The sequence below is a fragment of the Anopheles arabiensis genome, chromosome 2, assembly GCF_016920715.1.
Source record: "Anopheles arabiensis isolate DONGOLA chromosome 2, AaraD3, whole genome shotgun sequence".
In the NCBI taxonomy this organism is placed as follows: domain Eukaryota; kingdom Metazoa; phylum Arthropoda; class Insecta; order Diptera; family Culicidae; genus Anopheles; species Anopheles arabiensis.
The window spans coordinates 89,303,688-89,329,473 of record NC_053517.1 but is presented as its reverse complement, the minus strand read 5'-3'; the positions used below and the strand labels follow the sequence as shown (position 1 = coordinate 89,329,473).

The 25,786-nt window shown below is 50.7% G+C and overlaps 4 protein-coding genes across 12 annotated transcripts in view; 2 read left to right on the top strand and 2 right to left on the bottom strand.

Annotated features, from left to right (window-relative positions):
- LOC120897715 (trithorax group protein osa) overlaps window positions 1-15,468 on the top strand; it is a 108,183-nt gene extending 92,715 nt beyond the window's left edge. For 7 of the 9 annotated variants that reach the window (XM_040302778.1, XM_040302770.1, XM_040302771.1 and 4 more), the window contains 10 exons: window positions 83-5,712; window positions 5,794-6,513; window positions 7,482-7,535; window positions 8,403-8,498; window positions 8,585-8,661; window positions 9,918-9,964; window positions 10,029-10,158; window positions 10,807-10,898; window positions 11,009-11,073; window positions 11,156-15,468. In XM_040302778.1, coding sequence (XP_040158712.1) covers window positions 83-5,712; window positions 5,794-6,513; window positions 7,482-7,535; window positions 8,403-8,498; window positions 8,585-8,661; window positions 9,918-9,964; window positions 10,029-10,158; window positions 10,807-10,898; window positions 11,009-11,073; window positions 11,156-11,219 — 6,975 coding nt within the window. In that variant the 3' untranslated portion in view covers window positions 11,220-15,468. The remainder of the gene's footprint in view (window positions 1-82; window positions 5,713-5,793; window positions 6,514-7,481; window positions 7,536-8,402; window positions 8,499-8,584; window positions 8,662-9,917; window positions 9,965-10,028; window positions 10,159-10,806; window positions 10,899-11,008; window positions 11,074-11,155) is intronic. The other 2 variants (XM_040302779.1, XM_040302780.1) reach the window with 2 other exon arrangements.
- Window positions 15,469-17,284: 1,816 nt separating this feature from the next.
- Window positions 17,285-19,494, top strand: LOC120896072 (gamma-glutamyl hydrolase-like). The gene is made up of 4 exons (XM_040299900.1): window positions 17,285-17,897; window positions 17,978-18,463; window positions 18,538-18,791; window positions 19,052-19,494. The coding sequence occupies exons 1-4, from the start codon at window positions 17,602-17,604 to the stop codon at window positions 19,147-19,149; spliced, it is 1,134 nt and encodes a 377-aa protein (XP_040155834.1). The 5' UTR covers window positions 17,285-17,601; the 3' UTR covers window positions 19,150-19,494.
- Window positions 19,495-19,497: 3 nt separating this feature from the next.
- LOC120896073 lies at window positions 19,498-20,784 on the bottom strand. The gene is made up of 4 exons (XM_040299901.1): window positions 20,708-20,784; window positions 20,582-20,635; window positions 20,126-20,499; window positions 19,498-20,050 (listed from the first exon to the last, which is right to left on the bottom strand). Exons 1-4 carry the CDS (start codon window positions 20,715-20,717, stop codon window positions 19,949-19,951), a joined length of 540 nt encoding a protein of 179 aa, XP_040155835.1. The 5' UTR covers window positions 20,718-20,784; the 3' UTR covers window positions 19,498-19,948.
- A 257-nt stretch (window positions 20,785-21,041) lies between these two features.
- On the bottom strand, window positions 21,042-22,270 carry LOC120894609 (brachyurin-like). The gene has a single exon (XM_040297319.1). The coding sequence runs from the start codon at window positions 22,212-22,214 to the stop codon at window positions 21,228-21,230; it is 987 nt and encodes a 328-aa protein (XP_040153253.1). The 5' UTR covers window positions 22,215-22,270; the 3' UTR covers window positions 21,042-21,227.
- Window positions 22,271-25,786: the final 3,516 nt, after the last annotated feature.

The following is a 25,786-nucleotide window of genomic DNA, read 5'->3' as shown; positions in this document are numbered from 1 at the left end:
TCCTTTTTCTCTCGCATAGTTCGCTTTCTGATTTTTGGAGATTAACAATTTTCCCTTCAACACTCCCCGCTTCAACACGCAGCCGGAATTGGTAGAGTTTTACTATCTGTGGAAGAAGACGCCGGGGGCAAACCAGAACCGGCCCCACCGCAGACGACGGGCGAGCTCGCTCCGACGGCGCAACACACGGACGAACAGTAATGCGAGCGGCACCGCGCCGAACAGTAGCGGTAGCAGCAGCAGCAGCAGCAACAGCAACAGCAAGAAGGAACAGACCCCCGAGCGCACCGTGACGGATACCGGCTCGTCCCGACCGTCGCCGATCGGCAAGGAGGAGAACAGCTCCGTTACCGAGGACGACGTGAGCGAGTGCGACAGCGATTCGAGCGCCAACAAGGCGACGGCAGCGGCGGCGGCTGCAGCGACAGCCACCGCCAACGGTACGGCCGGCGTTGGAGCTGGTAGCAACGGCGGCGGCGGAGGAGGCGGTGGCGGTGGAGGAGGAGGCAGCAGTAGTAGCAGCAGCAGCAGTAGCAGCAGCAGCAGCAGCAGTAGTAGCAGCAGCAGTAGCAGCAGCAGTAGCAGTAGTAACGGAAGTAACGGCGGCGTCGGCGGTTCCGTCGGCGTCGGAGACTTTACGACGACGGCCAGCAGCGGCGGCATTGGCGGGGGCACGGTCACCGGCGAGGAATCTCCGTCGAGGATGCGGACCCGCCAAAAGCCAACGAAAGAAACGAATGCAACCAATGCGAAGCGGCCCAAGCGGGGCGGTACGGAGACACCGGAGCAGCAGACAGCGACCGGCACTGCCGCAGCCGCAGCCACTGCTGGCGCCGCAGCCACGGCGGGTGGTGGTGGTGGTGCGCCCAACACCGGTGGTAGCAGTGGGAACGGGGCGGGCGGAAATCTGGACAGTCCAAAGACGCCCAGCAAAACGACGAACAGCAGCAGCAATAATAGCAGTAGCACCAACACTAACACCACCACCACCACAGGCACTGGCAATGGCGGGAACAGCAGCTCCTCGGGTGCAGTTGGCCCGACGGTGGACGGTGTCGGTGGCAAGCATGGCGGTTCGCAGACCGGCAGCAAAGGCAGCAAGTCCGCTGGTCCGGGCAAGACGGAAACGACCACTCCAAGCAAGGGCAAGAAGCGCTCGAACGAGCAGGAGGTGGACGGAAGCGACGAGAAGGATGGGCAGAAGCGCAAACGCTCGGACAGCCCGGCCGAAAGCCTCACCACCGACAGCCGGCCCGGCTCCGTGCTGGACGAGATGGAATCGGTCAGCGAGGCGGCGACGGAAACGAGCATCGGTACGCGCACCACCGGCACGCCGACACCGGTCGGACACGAGCGGTTGCAGGGCGCCAACTCGGTCAGCTCCGGTACGGGCAGCAGCGCAGGAACCGCTGCCGACGGCAGCGTGCCATCCGCGAAGGACGACGAGAAGGATCCGCTGTCGCTCGGACCACCGCTCGCCGCCGAGCCGATGGTTACGGAGTCGAACGAAAACAGCAGCAGCAGCAATACGACCACCTCGACCGTGGCCAAGTCCTCGTCGGGTGGTTCGGAAGACAAGGATGACGATTCGAACGCGGGTGCTACGGGTGCCGTTGTTGCGTCGGCGGTAGCAACCGTTCCAACGGCCGCAGACACCGCCAAGCTGCCCGAAACGGAAGACATCTCTCCGCCGTCGACGGCGGCCACTACGCCCGTCGCAACGCCGGCACCACCGACCGCGGGTGCATTGCTACCCGGCGCCGATGGCAGTGAACCGCCCCAGCAGGGAGTTGCTCCATCGTCGGAGGAAGCGGCCGCAGCAACCAACGGTACCAGTGTCAGCACAGCCGGCAGCGGCACCACCACCACGGTGGTTGAGGGTAAACCGTGCGTAAATGCGCTCGGACCCGCCCCGTCCAGCGACCAGGAGATGGCTTCGAAGCTGGCCAACATGAAACAGGAAGGTTCTGCCGCGACCGGACCTCCCACGGGCGCACCGGCCGGTTCAGCAGCAGCATCGGTCGACTTTAACTCCAAAGACGTGTTCATCAAGAAGGAACCGAACGAAGAGTCTGGTGCAGCTGCTGCGGCGGCGGCATCGGCGGCCTCTGCCGGATCGTCCTCCGCGCCCGGAGAGCAATCTTCCGGCTCCGGTGTCGGTGGCGGCGCGGCCCCTACGAGTGGCGCCCCTAGCGAGCCACAGGATTTGAAGCTCAAGATTGAGGTCAAGTCGGAAGCGAAACTGATGCCGGGCGGAGGCGCCGGTAGCAACGAATCGTCCAGCCAAGGTGGCGCCGCCCAAGGCCCACCCGAGATGAAGTACGATCCGGAAAATCTCGTCATGAAACCGTACGAAAGTCACATCAAGTACGGTGGGCACCCGGGCGAGGACGGTATGAAGTACGGGGGGGAGCACAAGTATGGGCCACTGCCACCGCATCATCAACCCGGACCGGGCGAACCGCCGGGCCTGAAGTACGGTCCACCTGGGCCGCAGGACGAGCCGCTCGAGTACGATATGAAGCGGTACCCGGCGCACGGTCCTCCACCACCACCCAACCAGGATGGTGGTCCACTCCCGCTGAAGCTTGGCGGTGGTCCGCCCGGACCGCCGTCCGCTTCCGGAGCGCCGGGCGAACCACCATCCGCCGCAGGACCGCCGCCCCACATGAAGCTGTCCCAGTACGCGCAGGATCTGACGGGCCTGAACCTAAAGTACCCGCCGCCGGACGAGCGCAGCAAGTTTGCACCGTCGCCCGCCTCGGACAGTGGCAGCGGCAGTGGCGTAGCGCCTCCACCCCCGTCCGGTGTCGGTGGGCCGCTGCCGCTCATCCCCAAGAGCCACTATCCCGACCCGGCCCAGCTCAGCATGCTGCGGCAGCACTACGAGCACACGTTCAAGTACGATCCGATGGCGGCTGTCAAGTACGGACCGCCCGGGATGCCACCGTTCGGGGCGGGACCGCCCGGTCAGCACCACCATCCGCACCATCCGCTGGCGGGCGGCCTGCCCGGCCAGCCGCAGTCACAGCCGCAAGATCTGAAGTACCTGCCGCCGGAGGCCATGGGCCCGATGAAGTATCCACCCTCCTCGGTGGCGAGCGACACGCCCACCTCGCTCAAGAACAACAGCTTCTCGGCGGACAATCTGCTGAAGAGCAGCTCGTCGAGCAGCAGCGGCGGCCCGGGGGCGAACGATGCGTCCAACCCGCTGGACGTGTCGGCTTCGGGGCGCCACGCCATCACGCCCAACCAGGACAGCCAGGGCAGCAACAGCAGCTCCCAGGCGACGCCCCTGCACGGCAGCAGTATTGCCTCGCCCCAGTCGGGTGGGCCTCCTCCCTCGCTACCACCGCACGGTGCTGGATCGTATCCACCGCCGCACGGACCGCCTCCCCCCGGCCATCCGGGACATATCGTGAATCCGGGGCTGATGCCAACGTTGCTCGGCGCCGGCCCGAACTCGTCGCCGGTACCACCAACGTCCCAGCCGGGAGGCGTGCATGTACCCCCCGTGCTTGGCGGTCACCCGTTGGCACATCCGGGCGGTGTCCCTCCACCGCAGCTGTTACCAACGCCGCCTGGTTCGGGCCCGTACCAGCCCAGCAATATGCACCGACCGGGCGGACCAATGCCACCCTCCTCGGTGCCGAGCTCGGTTTCGCTGGCCGTCTCGTCCAGCGGCAGCACTGCCCTCACCTCCACGACTGCATCATCCTCCTCCTCCACGGCGGTAACGTCCCATTCCCCTGCCCCGATGCGGCCCTCCTCCGACAACGGACCGCTGGGGCTGCAGCCGATGGCGCACCATCACCGGTCGGACCGGGACCGCGAACCGCCCCGACCCGGCACAAACGAGCTGCCGCCAACCCGCGCCTCCCCCATCAACTCGCTGCTGCAGGGAGTGCCGCCACCGCATGGCATGCTGCCCCATCCACTGCCGCTGCACCTGGGTCATCCTGGCATGCAGCTACCTCCGCATCATCCGGCCCATCTGGCCGGCCCGCTGATGGGACACGCCGGGCTGCTGCCGCCCTCGCTGGCGGCACACAGCGCCGGCCTGCCGCTGCTCGGCGGGCCCACACCTTCCGCGCTCGGCAGCCTGATGGAGGTGGCGGGCGCCGGCCGCCGCTCACCTTCGTCCGGGCCGGGCAGCCTGGCCGGTGGTCCGCACGGCCACCTGCCGCCGACCTCGATGCACCAGTCGGTGAGTGCGCTGGCGGCACAGTCCCCGTCCACCCCGACCGGGGCCGGCGGTGGTGGACCACCGTCCTCGTCGTCATCCGCACTGAGCCGGGCCAGCCCGAACGTGCCGCCGGGCGGACCGGGAACCCCGGGTGGCGGTGGCTATCCGGGCCCGGGCGGCCATCATCACCGATCCAGCTCACCTGCCAACTCGAACAGCTCCGGCCTGAGCCGGGGCAGCCCGATGCACCTGAGCCACCACCCGTCGACGCCGGGTGCGGGCGGTGCGGGAGGCAGCGGCAGCTCGTCCGCAGCAGCGGCGGCCGCCGCAGCCGCCTCGGCCGAACGCGACCGCCAGATCATGCGCCAGCAGAGCCCCCACATGACACCGCCGCCACCGTCTTCGTCCGCACCGTCGGCGGCGCTGATCTCCAGCCCGCTGAGCAAGATGTACGGTGGCCCCTCGGGACAGCGATCGCCGCCACCATCCCACCCGTTCCGACCGGGCGCATCGCCACCGGTCATACGACACCCCCAGATGCCTCTACCTCTGCCGATGACGGGCCCGATGGCGGGCATTCCCGGCTCGGTGATGCACGCCTCGCAGCCGTACCCGCTGATGCACCCGTCGCTGTTCAATCCGCACCATCACAACCCGTTCTACGCGCCGTACCCGTACGGTCCCGCCTACGGGCCCGGCTTCTCGTACATGAAGCCCGGCGGCTCACCCCTCGACAATCCGATGCTGCACGGGCACCCGACCGCGATACCGCCGCCCCGGCCCGAGGACGCGCCCGGGGCCGGCGGCCCCGGGGTGCACGGCAATGCGGGCGAAAAGTCGAAATCCTCCGGCGGTGGCAGCAAATCGCAGCAGCCGCAAACTTCCTCCTCCTCCACCTCGTCCGTATCGTCGCTGTCTGGGTCGGGCGGAAACGACCGTTCGAAGCAGTCGTCCTCCGGGTCTGGCAATGGAGGCGGCGGTGGTCCGGGCAGTGGCCATTCCAACTCGTCCAGCCAGAGCGGTTCGTCGGCCGGACCACCGGGTGGCCCCGGCCGGGGAGGCCCCTCGCCTAGTGGGGCGGGTGGTCCGGGGATGGTCGGCATGCCGGGCGGTCCGCCCGGTGGCCATCCGCTAAGCGGGAGCCCGTTCCATCCGGCCGGTCCACCCCATCACCACTCGCCATACGGTCCACCCCAGCCGCACAATCCGTTCATCGAGAACCAGCTGCCGCCGGTCGGTGGCGGCAAGCCGACCAGCCATATGGACGCGCTGCGAGCCCACGCCCATGCGGCGGCCGGTGGCGGGCTAGGTCCGCCGCCGGGCCATCACCCGCACCATCATCCGGGGCATGGGCCGCCACCACCGCCCGGGCACCATCCGGCGCATCCGAGCGAACCGGTGCACATCGAAACGCTCGACATCGATCCGGATCCGGAACCACCGTCCCCTGTCCATGACATGAACCGGGGCCCGAGTCCGGAAGCCAAACCGGACGATACCGAGTGCCACCGGTCGCAATCGGCAATGTAAGTAGTCGAGCAGTAAACCAAACCTGTGTTTGAAATATATTCTAATTGAACGCCTTTTCCTCCCTCGCCGTGTTTTAGCTTCGTACGACGCTGTGATCGTGGTGACTACAACTCCTGCACCCGTACCGATCTCGAATTCAAACCGACGCCCGACTCCAAGCTGGCCCGCAAGCGCGAGGAGCGCGACCGCAAGCTGGCAGAGAAGGAGCGGGAACGGAAAGCACAGCAGGCGGCCCAGGCGCAGCATCAGCACCAGCAGCAGCAGCAGCAACAGCAGCAACAGCAGCAGCAACAGCAGCACCACCCGTCAATGCAACCCCATCCTCATCAACCACCGTCCCATCCGCACCATCAGCAGCATCCGAGCGTGACGGCGCACCAGCAGGCGGTGGCAGCTGCCCAGCACCATCAAGCGGTTGCCGCATCGGCAGCAGCAGCGGCGGCCGCCGCTCAGCATCACCATCAGCAACAGCAGCAGGCGCAGCAGCAGCAGGCGGCAGCCGTTGCGCAACATCAAGCGCAGCAGGCGCACCACCAGGCACAGCAGCAGGCGGCCGCTCAGCAGCAGGCGCAGCAGCAAGCGGCGGCAGCAGCGGCTGCCGCAGCGGCAGGCAAGCCGGGCAGCGCGGGCAGCAGTAGCTCGGGCTCGGGCGGACCGCAGGGTCCACCACCGCCGGGCCATCATCCGGGCCATCCGTCGCCTGGGCAGCAATCGATGAAGCCGGACATTAAACCGTACCCGGACACGCCGGCCCTCAGGCAGCTGTCGGAGTACGCGCGGCCACACGTTGGTTTTAGGTAGGTGTTGGTGTTGTGCTTTTCGGTTGGACAAGGTTTTCTAAACCGACTCTACTGTTTTGCTGTGTAAAGGCGAGATCAGTGCTGCAAAATGTCATGAGCATCACGAGATATTCTCCAACGAAAACAATGAACATATATGTGGTAGCTTGATGCTCATTGTTGATACTCAATGAATGTACGTCATGACATGTCGATTGCGACGAGCAAATGCTTGAGGCAAACCCGATACTCTGACTGACAAACTGAACTTAATGCCGGCACAAGCATGATCATGATTTTTTCTGGCCGCGAAAAGTGTTACCAAATGTCACTATTTTAGTCAACAACACTCATGACTGAAACGAAGTTCAAATCAGCTCACGTACACAACTGAGATCATCATAGAGGAGACTCAAACAGTTGATGGATCAATCACATGCTCGGTGACATTTTGTGTAGCACCCAACTCTTGGTGACTCATTTGGTCTCGACATTTTCTGTCGGTGATCATTACGATAGTCATGGGAGATATGCGGTGCTTGCGAGTGGCGCGGACATGATTTGGTTTCAGCCCGAAATTTGTCATGACTATGTCAGTGCCATTTTGCAGAACTGAATCACAGCAAAAAAAAAGTCATGACATAGTGACTGACTGAGCGGTGGTCGATAAAATGTCACGAAGCATGCATTGGTCATACCAATCATTTTTAGTATCACCTCTGATCATTACAATTGAATACGTGACACTGACATGGATTTTGTTTCAGTCAGATTTGTTTTTTTGACATTGACAGTGAAATTTTACAGCACTGGCTGCGATCTCTCTTTCTCCTGATAGAGCTTTGCTGGAAGCCAATTTCTGTGGCTTTTGGCCGCTAATGCATATTTTAACATTATTTACAGGACGGCTGGATCAATCTTAAAGTACAATTTTTCATCCTATTTCTCGCTTTTTTCTTTTTTTCTCTTTTTCCAATATTATCTAGTCCTGTGGAAACGATGGTTCCGCCACCATACCATCCACTGTACAATAGAGAAAGGTATAGTAGATAGAATTGTTTTTTCTTCTGTTTCTTCTTTTTTACGCCACGCTTTAATTCCTTTGCTTCTCAATCGTATATTATATTCATGCGGCATGCGCATATACGATGTATATGTGTATTAATTGGCATATAATCGATTTTTACATCTCATTTCGCAACCCTAAACGTCACATAATCCATAAAACAATCCTCATGCAATCCTTCCATCTGAATCATTTGTTTTCATAAGCATTTTTGTTTTTCAATCGATTGGCAAAGTTATAGACGCGTTATGTAGTTATGGCTTAAGAAAACACTACCACTTGTCGAAATAGCCATTCCGGCAAGGTAAATTGGTAGTGTTTTTTGAAGCATTGTTGTAAACGTTTCATTTACGAAAATCATCTATCAAAATTCAATATCATTTATTATGCACGATAGCGTTTGCAGGAGACATCAAGTACTTAAACACACATAGTTACATGCAGTATTAATTTAACCACCAATCACTTTTTACTCCTCGTCAGTTTATTCCTTGTTCGTTTGTCTGTTCAATAAGTCTAATTTGACGATGAAAAGATGTATAACCGCTCTACATTTATAAATGTTTCACTTCAAAATGCTAATCTCTAACTATAATTTAATTGTTGTGCTTTGTTTTAACTATCAAACGATTTAAAGTTCACGTTCTCATACAAACTATTTCATACCTTAATTCATACGAATAAGACAAACCATTATCGGTGTATGTATGTGTGTATGTGTGTTTAAGTTCTACCTGCTTTGCTATACCTACCCAGCCGTACGCCCACCGCCACCGCTGCCTGGTGCTTTCGTTCATAGAATGATATTGATCGATTTTTGCGAAATTTCTCCGATTAACAGGGACATCTTTTTTAGGGAATTCGAGGACCTCAAGAACCAGCCCGGCATGGGCCCATCCCGGCTAGATCCGCACTGGATGGAGTACTATCGAATGAGGTAAGACTCACAGAGACAAACAACAGTAGCTGAATGTAGTTTCACATTCACTAACGACTTCCGCTTCGTTTTACTCCCTTCCACAGAGGAATGCATCCGTCACAGTTCCCTGGGCTTTACGGCAATCCGGCGGCCATCGCACAACTGGAGAGGGAACGAATAGGTAACGTATCCGATTCGCATGACACGCCGCCCCGCCACGGCTGCGCGCCGGCTGTTTAATTTCCTTTAACCGACCGATTTCGATTTGTTCTTCCTTTCTTTCTCTCTTTCTTTACATTCAATTCAAACACGTGTTTCTTACGTTTTCCTTTTTTTGTGTTTCTCTTCCCTTCTTCCTCGCTCACATCGGGGGCTGGTTTACACATGTTCCCGGGTGTGTGTGTGTCAATGTTTGTATGTTTCTGTGTGTGCGTGCGTTTCCAATCGCACCGATTACCGAACTTCTCCGCGATCGAATTCCTTCCCACGGTTTAATTAACGCGTACGATCATCGTCATAACCAACCGGGACACGATGATGCCCGACCCGCCGCCCCACCGATGAAACCCGCGCGTGCGCTCCGTTCCGGCAACGATTCCGATTCCTTATAATGCGTTTACTGTGACCTATCATCCTGCTGATGAATGTGCTGATATTATTACACCTATTTTCTTTTTTCCCCTTTACCCCTAAAACCCCATCCTTCTGTAAAAAAAAAAAACAAACATGAAAAACCCTTTCCCTCCTCCCTTAAACAAACGATGAATGTGAAAATATGCCAAAACCGTTACCACTACGCCGATGCCGAACACCACCGCGGCCACTGCCAACATCACTGCCACCTGCAACAACAACAACAAAAACAACAACAAACAAACTTACCAAACCACAACACGCGCTGTGTTCTGCACTGTAACGTTTTTGCGAATGGGGAAATGTTTGCATGTGTCGAAACCACATCATTGATGCCACTATCAATGCCATCAACTCGATCCCCGTGCCCACTTGATGTGGTGTCTATGACCGCTTGCCTCTTGCCTTGTGTGTGTGTGTTTTTTATGATACATTTTCGAATGCGTACGCTGGCGCACAATGTGACATTCTTGCGGCGTTCTTACCATTTGTTGCCCTGTCTTTCTGTTTCTATTTAATTAACTGATCCGTTTGTACGCGTGATCATGGCTCCTCACCGGTTTTTTTTTTGCGCATATCGCAACTTTGGAACCCATACCCAACACTCTCGGGAACTGAAACCATCATCAACCAACACCCCCCCGCCTCGCCTTCACAACACAACCGATGATCCCTAAATGCGCTAAATGCCACTGCCAACACGGGAAAAAACCGGGAAATGGTGTGTGCGTGCGTGTATGTGCTGGTTCGTGTGTTCGGATAACCACAATGATCGACGCACGCACAACAACGCACACAACACAGGCTTGCCACCGCATCCTGTTGCTGGGCTGGATCCATCCGATCCGATGGTACGTATCAGCATCGAAACGTCAATCATGTTTTATGTTGTTGGTTTCTGTTCACTTGTTACAGTTGCGCTTGGCTGGCGAATACCATGCACACTCCCATACGCACTTGCACTTGCATTCGCAACAGCAGCAAGACTCGGCAGCAGCGGCGGCGGCGGCAGCGGCAGCGGCGGCAGCAGGTTTTCATCTACCACGTGAGTTTGTATTGCAAAAGATACACGCAAAGAAAAGAAAAGAAAAAAAGCAAATGTGTCCAAAGACAAGAAAAGCTCAAAAAACCCCCACATTCTCGTTAAAAATCCATCTGTTATGATCCATTCATCCTGTGCATCTTTGTCCTATTTTTTTTTAATTCGACCTTTCTCTTCCCCTTTCCACATCCTTCTTCTTCGATTGTCACGGTATATCAGCTTAGTTATTGGTCCCCCGGAATCCCTTTCACAATCACTCATTTAGCGCTTAATCGTGTCTGTAGATCGGGATCGCGATCGTTCGTGTGGGGGGCAGTGTTATCGATTGTATACGTAGATCGTGTTTGCTCGCGCGTCTATAATCGGAACGTTAAATTACCATCTCAATGTCACACAGTTTATATCGTCCATTAGTGTTAGCTACTTCATTTCATCTCTATCGTTGATATTAGTTTCATGTTTATCATTCGTTCAACTTTATTTTCACTCTCATTTCTAACCTAAATCGTGGTGTGGCGTCTACATTAAATATATTTACTAATTGTTTATCTTTTTTCACTATTTTTCCATCTCTCTGTTGCTGCTGTGGTCAATAAATCAACAACCGGCTGGATGGATGGTGTGCTCGTTCCTTCTGTCCCCGCTACGCAGCCAACGTTCCTCCCTATCCACGGCCGAATGTTTTAATGCCGAGGGATCCCCATTCGGAGGTGCTGTTGCGTATGTCCTATGATCCACTGCAGGTAAGAAGGCAATGAAAGGTGTTTGCTGTGGTGGGGTTTTTCCCAATCATTGTACAGTACAGATAAACCAGGGTGAAAATCGATTTAACTAACGTTTCCAATTCCACCAGGCCGCTGAATTTCAACGACAAAGTGCATTAGACCGGGCCCAATCGCTGCATGAGCAGTACATGAGGTATTGATCACAGAACGGAACCAATTCGAACGAACGCGTTAACTAATTGACGGTTTTTGTTCGGTTACTTTTACCCTTACAGACAACACGAGCGCGAGATGAAGGTGCGTGCACTGGAGGAAGCAGCACGGGGTGGTAAACATTAGTAGCACAACCCCAATTACGACAAGTTGGCGGCAGTGATGCTGTGTCAGCTGGTCCACAACGCTCCTAACAACACCACTGGTACCTTTTTTGGCAGTGTTTCATGCTGTGCAAACACCATCAACCACAAACACTCATCTCACAACTCCTTCCTGATTTCTTCCCAAATTTGACCAAAAACACTAAGTAACAAAAACAAACAAACAAACGTTAAAAGCAACACTTCTAGATTGATACAAAAGAAAGCTATATACATATATAGTTCTATATAGTGGATAACAAAAGTGTGTATTTCAAGGCTAGGACAGGCAGGCTGGCAGGCAGTAGAAGACACGCACGCGCGGGCACACATACACGCAATGATATACATGTTGTGTGTGTTCGTGTGTGTCTCTGTGTGCTGTGCAGCAGAACGACCAGGGAATATGCTGGTCCTATAATTACAAACATTTTCTTGTCGCGCCCGCCACGACAACTATATGGGTAGGCTTACTTTAGTCTTTCTTCTCTCTTTGATTAGATTATATTTAAGTATTATGAAATGACTTTGTGTCTCAGCGTAAGGCTAGCCAACATTATTATAGATTCGATTCTGCCGCGGGGCACCACCTTTTAGGGGTAAAAGCGGGAACACAAAACAATGGAACGGTCAGTGAGTGCACCACCCCATTGACGATGTAAATATTTAAATGACTATGGTTTAGGTTCGCATTTGCGCGTAACTGACTATATATATAAATGTATAATCCAATTTTATCGATTAGTGCTTTAGTGACTAAGCATCAAGCGTTGGCGCACGGTGTTACACGCTTTATTGTAGGGGTTTTCGTCGACCAGACCATTTGCTCTGTCGAGTGACACCGCTGTTCGAATCATGGGAACCACACGAACACTTTGTGAAAACAGCATACGATTTATGTTTTTTTAGCGCATTCAAACTAAGTTCTTACCCCCAGGGCCCATTGCTCAGAGCATTTTGTCTGCCATTAAAGAAGAAAGGGGAGGACGGGAAAACAGAAACTCTTGCATCTAATTGCCCTTAACTAATGATGCTTAGTTAAAGTGAGATAACGCGCTTTACACTAAAAGGCGAACATAAAAAAGAGAGAGATAATGTTTTGTTACGTTATTTAATTTCCATTTGATTCTCATCAAAACCTTGCTTTTGTGCACAAAATTCCGTTTTTTGTCACAATACTTGTCGGTCGCGCGTGTGTTAAGAAGAGCGTTGCTCAAGTGAGCAGACGTCAATTGCGTCGCATGTAAATAAACACATCAGTCACCACTTGCATTTCAAGTGCATACGAAAATCAACACCGATAAGAACGGTAGCGAATAACAAAACACACGTGTCACGGGACACGGGGGAATACAGAGAAGTTGAGAACAAAAAAGTGGCGAGGAATTCACACAAATTGTATGTATAAAACAAAATCAATGCGAGATGATATGCAAACAACACACAACCACAACAAAAAACAACAACAATATTAGATTGTAAGTAGAAAACGGTATATATATATATTATATATTTTATATTTATGAGGTCAGGATGGACGAAACAAAAAAGAATGGAAAAGTAATATTATACACCATATACGGTAGAGGAAGAAACAGAAAACAAAAAGGACGCAACACGTGTCGTGTTTGCATGTCGATCGTGCCGACGATTCCGATACGCGCGGAGCCCCACACACATCTCAGCATCATCACGTATTCGGTAATAGTCTAAGAAACTGAAGCGAACAAAGTAGTTGGACGCGCGTTTAATCACCACGCACACAGTGTGTTGTTATTATTATTATTATTTTCTCCGTTGGCGTGTTGTCGCCCTCTCTCCCTTGTTTTCCCCAACTGTTGTACACAGAATGAATGAAGCAGGAAACCCCCATTTTCGTTTAGAGTAGTGACATTATTGCACGGGTAGTGAAATGGGGCGGAAAAAGCACACGGAGACCACCGTGTGCGGGTAATCTGTAAATGGGTGCGAGGAGAAAACGCATTTAATCAAAACAAAAACCACACACACACAGACACAACCAACCGCTGCTCTCCCATCCCTCGTAGACGGTATATTGTATAAAGGAAACCTTATTTAGAGTTATGATAACAAGGGGCAAATAGAGTTGTCGCGTGTGACTGTGTAAAGGGTACCGGCGGAGGAAGTCATTTGCCGGGTGGGGGAAGAAAAAATATCCTTTTTAATAGCACCAACTCCCCGGGGCTGCCAGCAAGGGGCGCCCTCTTCCCGTATTGCATTAGTGGTTCCCATGCAAACAACCAAATCGTGCATATGCAACACAGTACAGTTGGCACAAGCGCATTGAAGAGCGTGGGAAGCAAGCGGCGGCAGGAGAAATGTGAGCAGATTTTTGAACCCATTTCTAAGTGTCTATATTTATGGAAACCACTACCACACCACTCCCTCTTTCCCACGGATGAAAACATAAAGCTGTTGATCTATGGGCATACGGATCATCATCATAGCCGTAATATAGAGAAGGTCGAATTCGAACGACATGGGATGGTCCATGTTCGATCGGCATGTCGAAGGAAGGACCCACGCATATGCGAAATGTGCAAATTGTGTGTGTATGTGGTGGAAAAAGGATGTACGAGGAACACGGTGGGAACGAACGAATGTTCGCGATTAGACTGACTGTTGTTATATGCCGAGATGCGCATTAGAGAAGACTGTCGATAAAAAGATACATTGACGCCTCCGATGTCGAAGGCAATCGATGGGGGGGGGCGAATGAACTGCCGAATGAACCGGGTGTTTGAATTTCGGGGCGCATTTTCGTTTGTTACACACGTTCATTTTGAGACGAACAAACAAACAAACAAAAACAAAACCTCTCTAACATCCAAATTAGCTTATCCTCCCCTAACACACGGTGAGTGTGTGTACAGGGACTTTTGGTTTTAATAATGGTGTTCTTGCTAAGTTTAATTTGCGTATACGTTAGCTCGATAATAGGTTTTCCTTTTTCTTCCAGCGGGCGCTGGAAAAGGAAATAGACAAATTACTACCAACAATAACAATCCTCTCCCCTGCATGCCGTATGTAAAATATTGTCTTACTTAGTTGTTTACGAAACCGTTCAATTTGTGGTGTCGTCGTCTTTATTGTATCGCCTGGGGCCTATTTTAAGCGAAACAGAGGGAAGGCACGCAATTGGGGATGCCGATGTCGTCAAAGAGGCCGTTCATAACACGCTCACTCCTTGACATTCGCGTGCATGGTACAACAAACGGCCGATCTGTATTTATACCTAGTGAAATACGAAAGGATTTGAACGTGCAACAGTGCATTCTTTAAAGGGAAAGCCCCAGTCCCCGTGCGTAGTTCCGATGTGGTGTGTGTGACGGTTGCTGTTGAGATTACAGCAATGTATGTGTGTGTTGTACAACAAATGTAGGGGAATGTTTTAAACAGACAAAACCACCAAAAACTCACACAGAAAATGCTACATTAATCATCGACATCTTCATCGTGTTTCGTCAAATGAACAAAATTTTCCTATAGGAAACCCCATACAAAAATCACATGCTCTGCGGTGTGCGATGGAAAGTGCGATCGTGAATCGGACCTTGAACATATGAAATGTTTTGATTTAATCGACAAACTAAAGAGATATCTTATTAAAACACTAAGAGAAAGGGGAAAGTGAAGTTAGCAAAACATGTCGTGAACAGGTGAAACAAAGTTTAAAATGTTAAGAACCCTAAACGAGCACAAGATGATGATACAAGATAATACAACCACAGACGAACCACTCTCAACAAAACCGAGCTCGCTAAGGAACTCGTGCGCGCACGGGGAAAGTACGGCCAGAAACAAATTAAATATAGTATTTGCATACAGTTTCGTGTAAGAACAAAAAAAACAGATTTGAATAGTAGTAGTAATGAGATATGACACATGTCAATCGACACGAACCAAGCGACACGAGAGAACTAGAGAATCTGCTGGCATATACAGAGAAAGAGCGAGAGAGGGTAAAAGCGAATGTAACAACCCCTGCCCCTGATAATATAAAGTGTTGCACAGAAGATAAGTATATCGCCACACGTGGAAGAGAATGAGAACGGAAGGATGTAATTGAAACAGTCCGTAGAAATGTAGAAATTGCAAGCGGCAGATCACACGCATGAACATAACTTGTGAATGAAGAGCGGAGAGGAGAGAAACTGGTGATGATAAAAAATATACGAATATTGAAAAAAATATATATATGAAAACTGAAACACTTTGGTGAAGAAGCACCCCTGCGAGAAAAGAGAGAGATGAAAGTTCGTGATGACCCTAGAATTAGCTATCGTCGTGATTTCTTTTTGGAACAATGAATATCAGAGCCACGTATCTGACTGTAGTGTGTCGAGAAAAAAAAAAGATTGAAAAATACTAGGGTTTTATATTTTTACATATTCTCTCTCACTGAACGAAGATTTTTGTTCTTCTTCTTCCATCTTTGGGCACAACAACCATTGTCGGTCAAAGGCCTGCTGCCTGTACCACTCACTAGTGGGGCTAGGCTTTCAGTGAACTTACTGGTTACACACACAGCAGAATAGTCAGTCCTTTATGTATGGGGCCACGATCCATTCGGGGGCTTGAACTCGTGACGGGCACGTTGTTAAGTCGTACGAGTTGACGACTGTACCACCAGACCGACCCTGATTGTCTTTAATGTGATTCAAATGCTTGGATGAATTTCTGATCGAATAATGTCTCGAGTCAATGAAACAAATGGTGAATGAAGTTTGAAATTTGCTGGAATGTCGTTTCCGTTCGCTTACGATGAGTGATACGAATATTACGAATATTAGTGAATTTGAAGCATCGTAGTATGGTCGTTTAATGTACGGCTTTAGCAACATGTGATGATATATGTTTGAATCATGCAAAACCATGTCAAGTCCAACAACATGGCATATCTTGATTATCTTTCTGTAAACCAATTAGACACAGCAGAGGGGGGGACTCTAGCACGGTGTGACCATAAGGAAAACCGGACCAGAGAGACTGCAAATTGATCATGATTGATGCTCTGTATAAGCTTCGTCAATTCCTATGCACAGTTGGTGATTGAAACAACAAACCCGAAGTACAATCTATCCCTGAACAGATTTCCCCGCGTCGGCAAATCTTGTAAAAGATCAAGAAACGGTTATAGGTAGAAATGAACCTCCCTGAAAGTTCCTTTTGTTGTTTCTGAAGGACTGATGAAAGATGGTCCAGACAGACCGCGAAATCGTAGTTATCTATTGAGCATTTAAAGTACGTATCGTTTTATCCCTTGGACGTCATATTTCAATATGTTTTGTAAGAAACCTCACCAAAACAACTCCAACATTTTGTATTTTCACTTTTACACTTCCTCTTATCACAGCTTAAGGTGCGAAGGTAGCGTGAAATACAACTAACATATTAGAAGCTGAAGGTCACACTGAGCATTGGCTACATGCATATAGCGTTACGATGTAGTCAAGAATCGGCGCACATCATCTTTTTAAAGCGGTAAATTATTTGTACACCCGCTCAGACACAATAGCTGAAAGTGTCGCTTAAGTGTGGCAATTAATTCTATCAACTACGTTCTCACAATCTAACTCCCGAACGGTTTGAATACACCAACCTGTACTTTTACGGTGTACAATCAGCATAACGGCGGAACAGGGAAATTGCTTACGACGCAGGTCAATGTAAGTGTGGCCATCAGGGCAGTAAAAAGCGCAGTCAATGGGAGTTTGTCCGTCCTTTGAACACATCTCCCCCCACACATGGTGACGTCATCGTTCAGGCGCTGTCGTATCAGCGTGCTCGGGTGCCGTACGAAATCAAATCAACAGCCAGCATCATCACAGCAAGTCTCTTGGTCGTTACACACCGACACGAGACAAACCGCGTGTTGAGAGTGAATTGCATCTGATAATCTCTACTCCAGTGTCGCTCTCACTCTCTCTCTCTCTCTACTCCCTGTCTGGGAGCCAAACATGATCGTATTTCTTTTGCTTCAATACACCGTCCTCTTTCCCACCCGATAGGCTCTTCTCGGCTACTGTCTGCTCTGTTTGTGCCCTTGTTGTTGAAACCTGATAAGAGCAATCTCCTCTCATCGAACGTATGAGAAGAGTATGACAACAACCAGACCCCACCAGGTCCGACTGATTGTTGTCCACCAGCACCACCGCCACAACCACCAGTAGCAATTAATTATTCAGTAAGCTTTGATAGAAAGCCACATGCCACTGCGGCCTCATCAGCGAGAAGCGTGCTCTGCCTGCTCTGCTCTCTGAAGGAACGGACGGACCCGTATTTGAAGTGTGCGCCACAGTTCACGCAGCGAACAGTGCCTGTCGAACAGGGACCGGGAGTGGATGCGAAACAGCTCCGCAAAAGTACAACCAACAATGAACTCGACTGCAGCGAAAGTGGCGCTGGTGGCGATGCTGCTGCTGGTGAGCACGGCCCTGGGTAAGCAGATGGTCGAAAGCCAGGAGCGTGCCGTGCCCTACTACGGGACGGTAAACGACCAGCCCGTCGTGGGCATTCTGTCCCAGGAGCTGTCCTACCTGATGACGCAGAACTATGGTGACGCCGGGTACGACAGCTACATTGCGGCCTCGTACGTAAAGTTTGTCGAAGGTGCCGGAGCACGCGTTGTGCCGATCTGGTAAGTGTGTTGTGAGCTGCTGCTTGTGTGGAAGAATGTTCCGGAATGATTGGACGCGCGTTCCACTCCCCCCTCCACAGGATCAACCAGCCGGTAGAATACTACCAAACGATAATGGCCAACCTGAACGGGGTGCTGCTTCCGGGCGGTGCTACTTGGTTCAACCAGAGCAACGGTTATGCCGATGCCGGCCGACACATCTACGACATTGCGATGCAGTACAACGAGAACGGTGAGTACTTCCCGCTGTGGGGTACCTGTCTCGGGTTCGAGCTGCTCACCTATCTGGCCGCGAACGGCACGGAGCATCGGGCCCACTGCCGATCCAACAGCCAGGCGTTGCCACTGAACTTTAAGGACGATTTCCGCAAGAGCCGGCTGTTTGCCAGCGCCCCGAACGACGTGATCGACATCCTGAGCAACGAACCGGTGACGGCCAACTTCCACCAGTTCTGCGTGACCGAGGCGAACCTGACCGCGTACGGGCTGGACGAGGAGTGGCGCGTAATGTCCGTCGATCGGGACTGGAACGGGATGGAGTTTATCTCCACCATCGAGCATAAGAGGTAGGCCGTCAGCATCACTATGTGTAACGAGCTCCTTTCCTCGATTACGATGTTCGTTTCTATCTTTCGTGCAGCTACCCGTTTTATGGCATTCAGTTCCACCCGGAGAAGAACATTTACGAGTGGATACAGAACAAGAACATCTCCCACACGGCGAACGCCGTTCGGGCGGCCCAGTTCTTTGCCGACTTCTTCATCGCCGAAGCGCGCAAAAGTGACCACAGCTTCCCGAACGAGGCCACGCTGGAGAAGCACGTGATCTACAACTACCAGCCGACCTTTACCGGGCTGCAGCGGTCCAGCTTCGAGCAGTGCTACATGTTCCAGGGTAACTATTCGCCTGACGCGGATGACACGGATCCGGATAACAATGCTTCCTCCACCATCGTATCCACCCTAACATCCTGCATGCTTCCCTTGCTAACCACTACCATCACCTTGTTGTTCCTGCCGCCTGTGCCACTTTTTTAATCCGTTTGCCGCGCTATTCGCAGTTCCTTTTGTTCGTATTATTTGCTTGGCCGTTTTTCTACAGAACGCTGTATCATCGCTGCATTTTATTTGTCTTTTATTTTGCTTTTGTTTTAGAATCACCCAAAGTGTTGCCCAAAGTGATGAAATCCAAAAAGGTCGTGCTGAAGAAAAAGATCCTCCAGCGTGATCCGCCAGCCACCGCTGGCCTTTAATTGCCATCGAGATACGGATAATTGAGCGGTCGGAAGGGCAACAACATTGTTGCACACACAATGGGCTGTGTGCATCGGTGTGTGTATTATCGTTGGAATTAAATCTTAAGATACTGCTCCTGCTGCTGCTGCTGCTGCTACCTGTTGTCGTAAAAAAACAACGCAGATTTGCTGATAAGAACGATACTGGCTACTATCTTTACTGATTGGCAGCAGAGCAGAAGATGAGACAGATGCAGTCAGATTGGCTATCTTAATTAATCGAGCTTCTGTGCGGACAGACACAGACAAACACACGTCAAGAGTGTAGGAAAACAAGTAAAAGAGAATTCACGTGCAAGCAAAGTTGATGGATGAATTGTGAGTTTTGTTTTATCTTTTAATTGGTTTATCACATTTTCATATATTTTATCTCCCTATTTTACTCTTCTAGTCAACACATTTCGCATACCACTATCCTTTTCTGCGTCCCAAGATGGACAGACTCCGGTGATTTACCTTTTGTCCGTGCTCCCCTCGATTTTAATTAATCCGCTTCGATCAGGTCCAACATGTTGTTAAAAAAAAGCGTTGAGTCACACTCAGCGGTAGCGGTGTGGTGGAATGTGTGATTTTAAGCCAAACAACACTGGTGAAAGGTAAATGCGACAAACAAAAATCCCCCCCGGTCAAATATTGTTCCCGTTAGGATGGAATTTGTTTTGTTTACGCTGTGCGGTGGTTCCCCGTGACTGTTGTCTTTTTTCCCTTGCTTGACTGTGTACTTTTGTGTTTATGATGCATCCAATGCTGACGATGCTCATTTATCACCACCACGACGACTGTCCTCCTCCTCCAGCAGCTGAACGTTAGCGATCAGTTCGTCTAAATTGACATCCTCCGGAACATTCGGAAGGCTTTTCTGTTGGAAGAAAGAGAGCATTAAAAGGGCACTTTGTTGTGTATCTTCTCAACGTCCCAGCCGTTCTCCACTTACCAGTTTGCCCTTTACCACCTCGCAGTTTTTCTCCTGGTTTGCCTTTTTCTTCTCGAACTCATCCGTCGTGGTGGCAAGCTCGTGGGCTTCCTCGAGGAAGCATTCCAGCCGGCTCACTTCCCTCGTCTCGTCGGCACACCGGATTCGCAGCGAAACCACGTCCGAACCTAGCGTAATGGCTTGCGTATTCGCTTCCAGCCGTTGCGCTTCTCGCGTGTACAGGAACTCTTCGAGCAGCGACATGTGGGGGCGCTCCAGACACAGCCCGGTGTGGAGCCGGATTTGGGCGAACTGATCCAGCAGCTCCTGCGCCGGATCGGCAAAGCTGAACACATCGATGCCGAAATTTTTCAACAATTTATCATTCTGCGCATCTGCGGGGAGGGATTTAAAGGTGGAAATGTTAAGTAAAAGTATTCTCCCGGAGATGTTTACGTCGGTACCGCAATAACTTACTAAGGACGCGCACTTCTTCCAGCGTTTTGCTAATAGTAACGCGTCTCGATGTGTCTGCAAAAATGTAATGTGCAAAAACGAGTAAATATTTAATATAATTTTGATATTGCACAGTTTTTAACTAACCTTTATCCATTATTTAAACTGTAAATATATTCTCTTCGCAGCAACGGCCGTATTTGGGCTCTGGCGATCAGTTGTTTATTTTGATTTCTTTCAAATCGATTTGACAGCTGCTGTAACGACGGCGTTATAAGCGGGAGCGTTACCAATCGTGGGATGCGTTATAAGACGTTTCATAAGACGTTTGAGGGTTGGAATTCAAAATATCCGTTTACAGAAGGATGAAATGAGTTTGAATTAATGTAAAAAATGATTTGATGAATTTTTTAAAATAATAACTAATTATAGGACAAAATAATGGTAATTTGATGTGTAGTTTTGTTATTAAATGGGAGATTTATTGGTCAAATAATTATGTTTCGATGAGTTCTTACGATGCATTGCTTTTTTATTTATTTTTTTCTTGCTTTAACACATCTCCACCGTATAATTATTACTTTAATAAGTGTAGAACACATTTGCGCGTAAATGACAACGACACTGCGCTAGCTGGCTCCCAAATCCCAAACTGCATTCTACCGCCCTACGTAACGATTCCCGTGTGGTAAACGATCCACTCAACGTACGACGACACGCGCGTATACACTCCGGGCACTCCGTTCTCACACCCCAGCACCGAACCGTACGAAACGATGCCGACCTGCGTCAGCCGCTGGCCATCGAACTTCACCGTCAGTGGCCCGCCGGAATCACCCTGGCAAGGGTTGCGCCCTCCCTCGCCCGCCACACAGATCTGCTGATCGCGTATGATCGACCCGTACACCCGGTGGCACACGGCATTCGGCACGATCGTGTTGGTGGCGAAGCGCAGATCGAGCCGCATCTCGTCCACCAGCTCCGCGTAATCATCGTTCGATTGAGCGCCCCAGCCGGAAACGATCGAATCGTACCCGGTAAGATCCACGTACGAGTTGGTCCAGGAGGGCAGCCGGATCGGTTGCACGCGCGCCGAAAAGGTGAGCGGCTGTGGGAGGCGAATCAGTGCGATATCGTTCAGTATATCGACCGGATCGTAGCCCGGATGTAGAATGGTGTCGGCAGGTTTGATCGCCACCGTGACGATGTCCGGCGGGAATGGTATCTGTATCACCGATTGGCCCGGAACGATGGTTGCCTCCTGCATCCCGTACAGGCAGTGTGCTGCGGTCAGGATGAACCGATCTGCCAGTATGGAACCACCACACAGCGTATCGGACCCATCGGCAAAGATGAGTATGATGGACACCAGATGGGGGAACTGATCATTTTTGGCCACCGTACCACCGGCCACCTTACTCAAGGAGGCCCGATCGATGATAAGCTTCGGACGGTACAGGGCCGTGGATGCGGCCGAGAGAATGGATGCCGACGGTGGAACGGGCGGTCCGGAGACGTTTTGAATCACCGTCCAAAACATGCCCATTTTCGGAGGTTTTGAGCGGCGGTACGAGGGCGACGCTTCGCCATCGGAGGCGCACAGCACTACACAAAGCAGCAGCAGCAGACACCGCACAATGCTGCCCGAGGACATCCTGAAGACCAATACCGAACCAATGTGCCACTTCACTTTTTACGCGACCCGTACACTTTCACGAACGATCTGAAAAGGGGAGCAACCGAGCGGGACAGTTTTATCAAGAGTGTTTGCGGTATCTTTCAGGCTTTTTTGTTTGGTTGTTTTGCGCGAAGAAGATATGGGAAAATGTGCTGGTCGATCGATGATGGTGATAAGATTGGTTTCCTCGCCGTCTCGGGGTCGATCTCGGAAGTTGTCAATCAAGCGGGCGCGGGCTACCGCGCATGCTATCAACATGCCTGTTGGAAAGGTGTATCGGGTACGTCATCTAAGGGTTAATTTGGCTGAAATTGGTGAATTCTTCAAAACTTCAAGGTTTTGCCGTTTATTGAAGCGACATTTAAATGCTTTCTAATGGCGTTGAGTCATGTGCGATTTTGTACTAAACTTTGCTCGTTCGGGAATTCCATAGTAGGTTTTTAAGGGGGGTATGCAATCATCATGCCATTGAGGTTGACGACCACGTTGGGAGATTGCCTTGATCGTGTTATCATTCAGCAGTAGTCTTGGTATGTACCATCCGGTAATGATTCACCGTCGCGGAACATGCACCTTACAACTCCGATACAATGTTATTTTATGACGTCTATGTTTTAAGTTTTTTTTTATGTTCATGTGTATGTTGAAGATGTATGAGTTTGATTGCTAGGAATAGAAATAAAATAGTAGAAGAAGGAGAGGAGCGGAAGTCACGAAAGAACGTGGTGTTGAGAGGAGATTCTCTTCATGCTGCTGTCCTAGACTCTAGCCCTATGTGTTTGACAACACTGATCTAGGTTTCTATCCTTTTATTGTGGTGTATTATTATTTTTGGGCCGGTCTGGTGGTACAGTCGTCAAATCGGACGACTTAACAACATGCCCGTCATGGGTTCGAGCCCCGAATAGTCCGTGTCCCCATACGTAGGACTGACTATCCTGCTATGGTAACAATAAGTCCCTGAAAGCCAAGCTCACTTTCACTTGTGGGTACAGGCAGGCCTCGACCGACAACGGTTGTTGTGCCAAAGAAGAAGAAGAAAAATAATTATTGTGGTGCATTAAAATATAATGTTTACGAAATTTTAGTATTCTCCTGCAATAATATGATGCCAAAGTTTTCATGACCCTAGTTCCTATACAAACTGCACTACTTAACGTCTGATAACCAGGCACTAGTAAAAATAGCACATATTCTTTATCTGATTTGTACATACCGATGATGAAGATATGCGCTTTGGGAAAGAATCACCTTGAGTGGTGACTCTTTGATGGTTCTTTGGTGATTTAGGTATCTTGCGCTGACAATTCGTGCCGACCAACGATTCCACAAGAGGAAAACAGACCACATGTTGTACTGCTCATATTCTTCAGAGTTTGTGTATGCATTTTGATATGCATAGTATAGCTCCTAAATTTTCTGTCCTGTTATTTTTAACTTTTTTGTGGAACATTCAAAATTGTTTAAATGACAAAAAATTATTTCATATTTTACATGAGGAAAAGTTCTTCCGTACAGCAGATAAATTCAAAAAGGTTTCTAATGATCGGATCCTTAGCGCTGTTCGTAATGTTTCTTGCATCACCAACATAAGCGTATTTCATCATATGAGGAAAGATGACGAGCGGAGAGTGTATGCTTTCTCTCACTCCTTCCACTGCCTTTGAGGGATGCTGCGACCAATCGAAACGCTGCTAGCGCGGACCAAAATACCAGGCATCGTAACAGGAGATCATCCAAATCAGGAGGAAGCTCTATCGATCCTTCTAATCGATCCATTTGTCTCGCTCTCACTACTGTGAGAGGATTTATAGCTCCTCTCTCCCATTATTCGCTTATCACATGCGCTTATCATACGAGAGGAAAGATGACGAGCGGAGAGTGTATGCTTTCTCTCACTCCTTCCGCTACATTTGAGGGATGCTGCGACCAATCAAAACGCTACTAGCGCGGACCAAAATACCAGGCATCGTACCAGGAGATCATCCAAATCAGGAGGAAGCTCTATCGATCCTTCTAATCGATCCAGTTTATCCATTTGTCTCGCTCTCACTACTGTGAGAGGATTTATAGCTCCTCTCTCTCATTATTCGCTTATCATACGAGAGGAAAGATGGCGAGCGGAGAGTGTATACTTTCTCTCACTCCTTCCGCCACCTTTGAGGGTTGCTGCGACCAATCAAAACGCTACTAGCGCGGACCAAAATACCAGGCATCGTAACAGGAGATCATCCAAATCAGGAGGAAGCTCTATCGATCCTTCTAATCGATCCATTTGTCTCGCTCTCACTACTGTGAGAGGATTTATAGCTCCTCTCTCCCATTATTCGCTTATCACATGCGCTTATCATACGAGAGGAAAGATGACGAGCGGAGAGTGTATGCTTTCTCTCACTCCTTCCGCTGCCTTTGAGGGATGCTGCGACCAATCGAAACGCTGCTAGCGCGGACCAAAATACCAGGCATCGTAACAGGAGATCATCCAAATCAGGAGGAAGCTCTATCGATCCTTCTAATCGATCCATTTGTCTCGCTCTCACTACTGTGAGAGGATTTATAGCTCCTCTCTCCCATTATTCGCTTATCACATGCGCTTATCATACGAGAGGAAAGATGACGAGCGGAGAGTGTATGCTTTCTCTCACTCCTTCCGCTACATTTGAGGGATGCTGCGACCAATCAAAACGCTACTAGCGCGGACCAAAATACCAGGCATCGTACCAGGAGATCATCCAAATCAGGAGGAAGCTCTATCGATCCTTCTAATCGATCCAGTTTATCCATTTGTCTCGCTCTCACTACTGTGAGAGGATTTATAGCTCCTCTCTCTCATTATTCGCTTATCATACGAGAGGAAAGATGACGAGCGGAGAGTGTATGCTTTCTCTCACTCCTTCCGCTACATTTGAGGGATGCTGCGACCAATCAAAACGCTACTAGCGCGGACCAAAATACCAGGCATCGTAACAGGAGATCATCCAAATCAGGAGGAAGCTCTATCGATCCTTCTAATCGATCCATTTGTCTCGCTCTCACTACTGTGAGAGGATTTATAGCTCCTCTCTCCCATTATTCGCTTATCACATGCGCTTATCATACGAGAGGAAAGATGACGAGCGGAGAGTGTATGCTTTCTCTCACTCCTTCCGCTGCCTTTGAGGGATGCTGCGACCAATCGAAACGCTGCTAGCGCGGACCAAAATACCAGGCATCGTAACAGGAGATCATCCAAATCAGGAGGAAGCTCTATCGATCCTTCTAATCGATCCATTTGTCTCGCTCTCACTACTGTGAGAGGATTTATAGCTCCTCTCTCCCATTATTCGCTTATCACATGCGCTTATCATACGAGAGGAAAGAGGACGAGCGGAGAGTGTATGCTTTCTCTCACTCCTTCCGCTACATTTGAGGGATGCTGCGACCAATCAAAACGCTACTAGCGCGGACCAAAATACCAGGCATCGTAACAGGAGATCATCCAAATCAGGAGGAAGCTCTATCGATCCTTCTAATCGATCCATTTGTCTCGCTCTCACTACTGTGAGAGG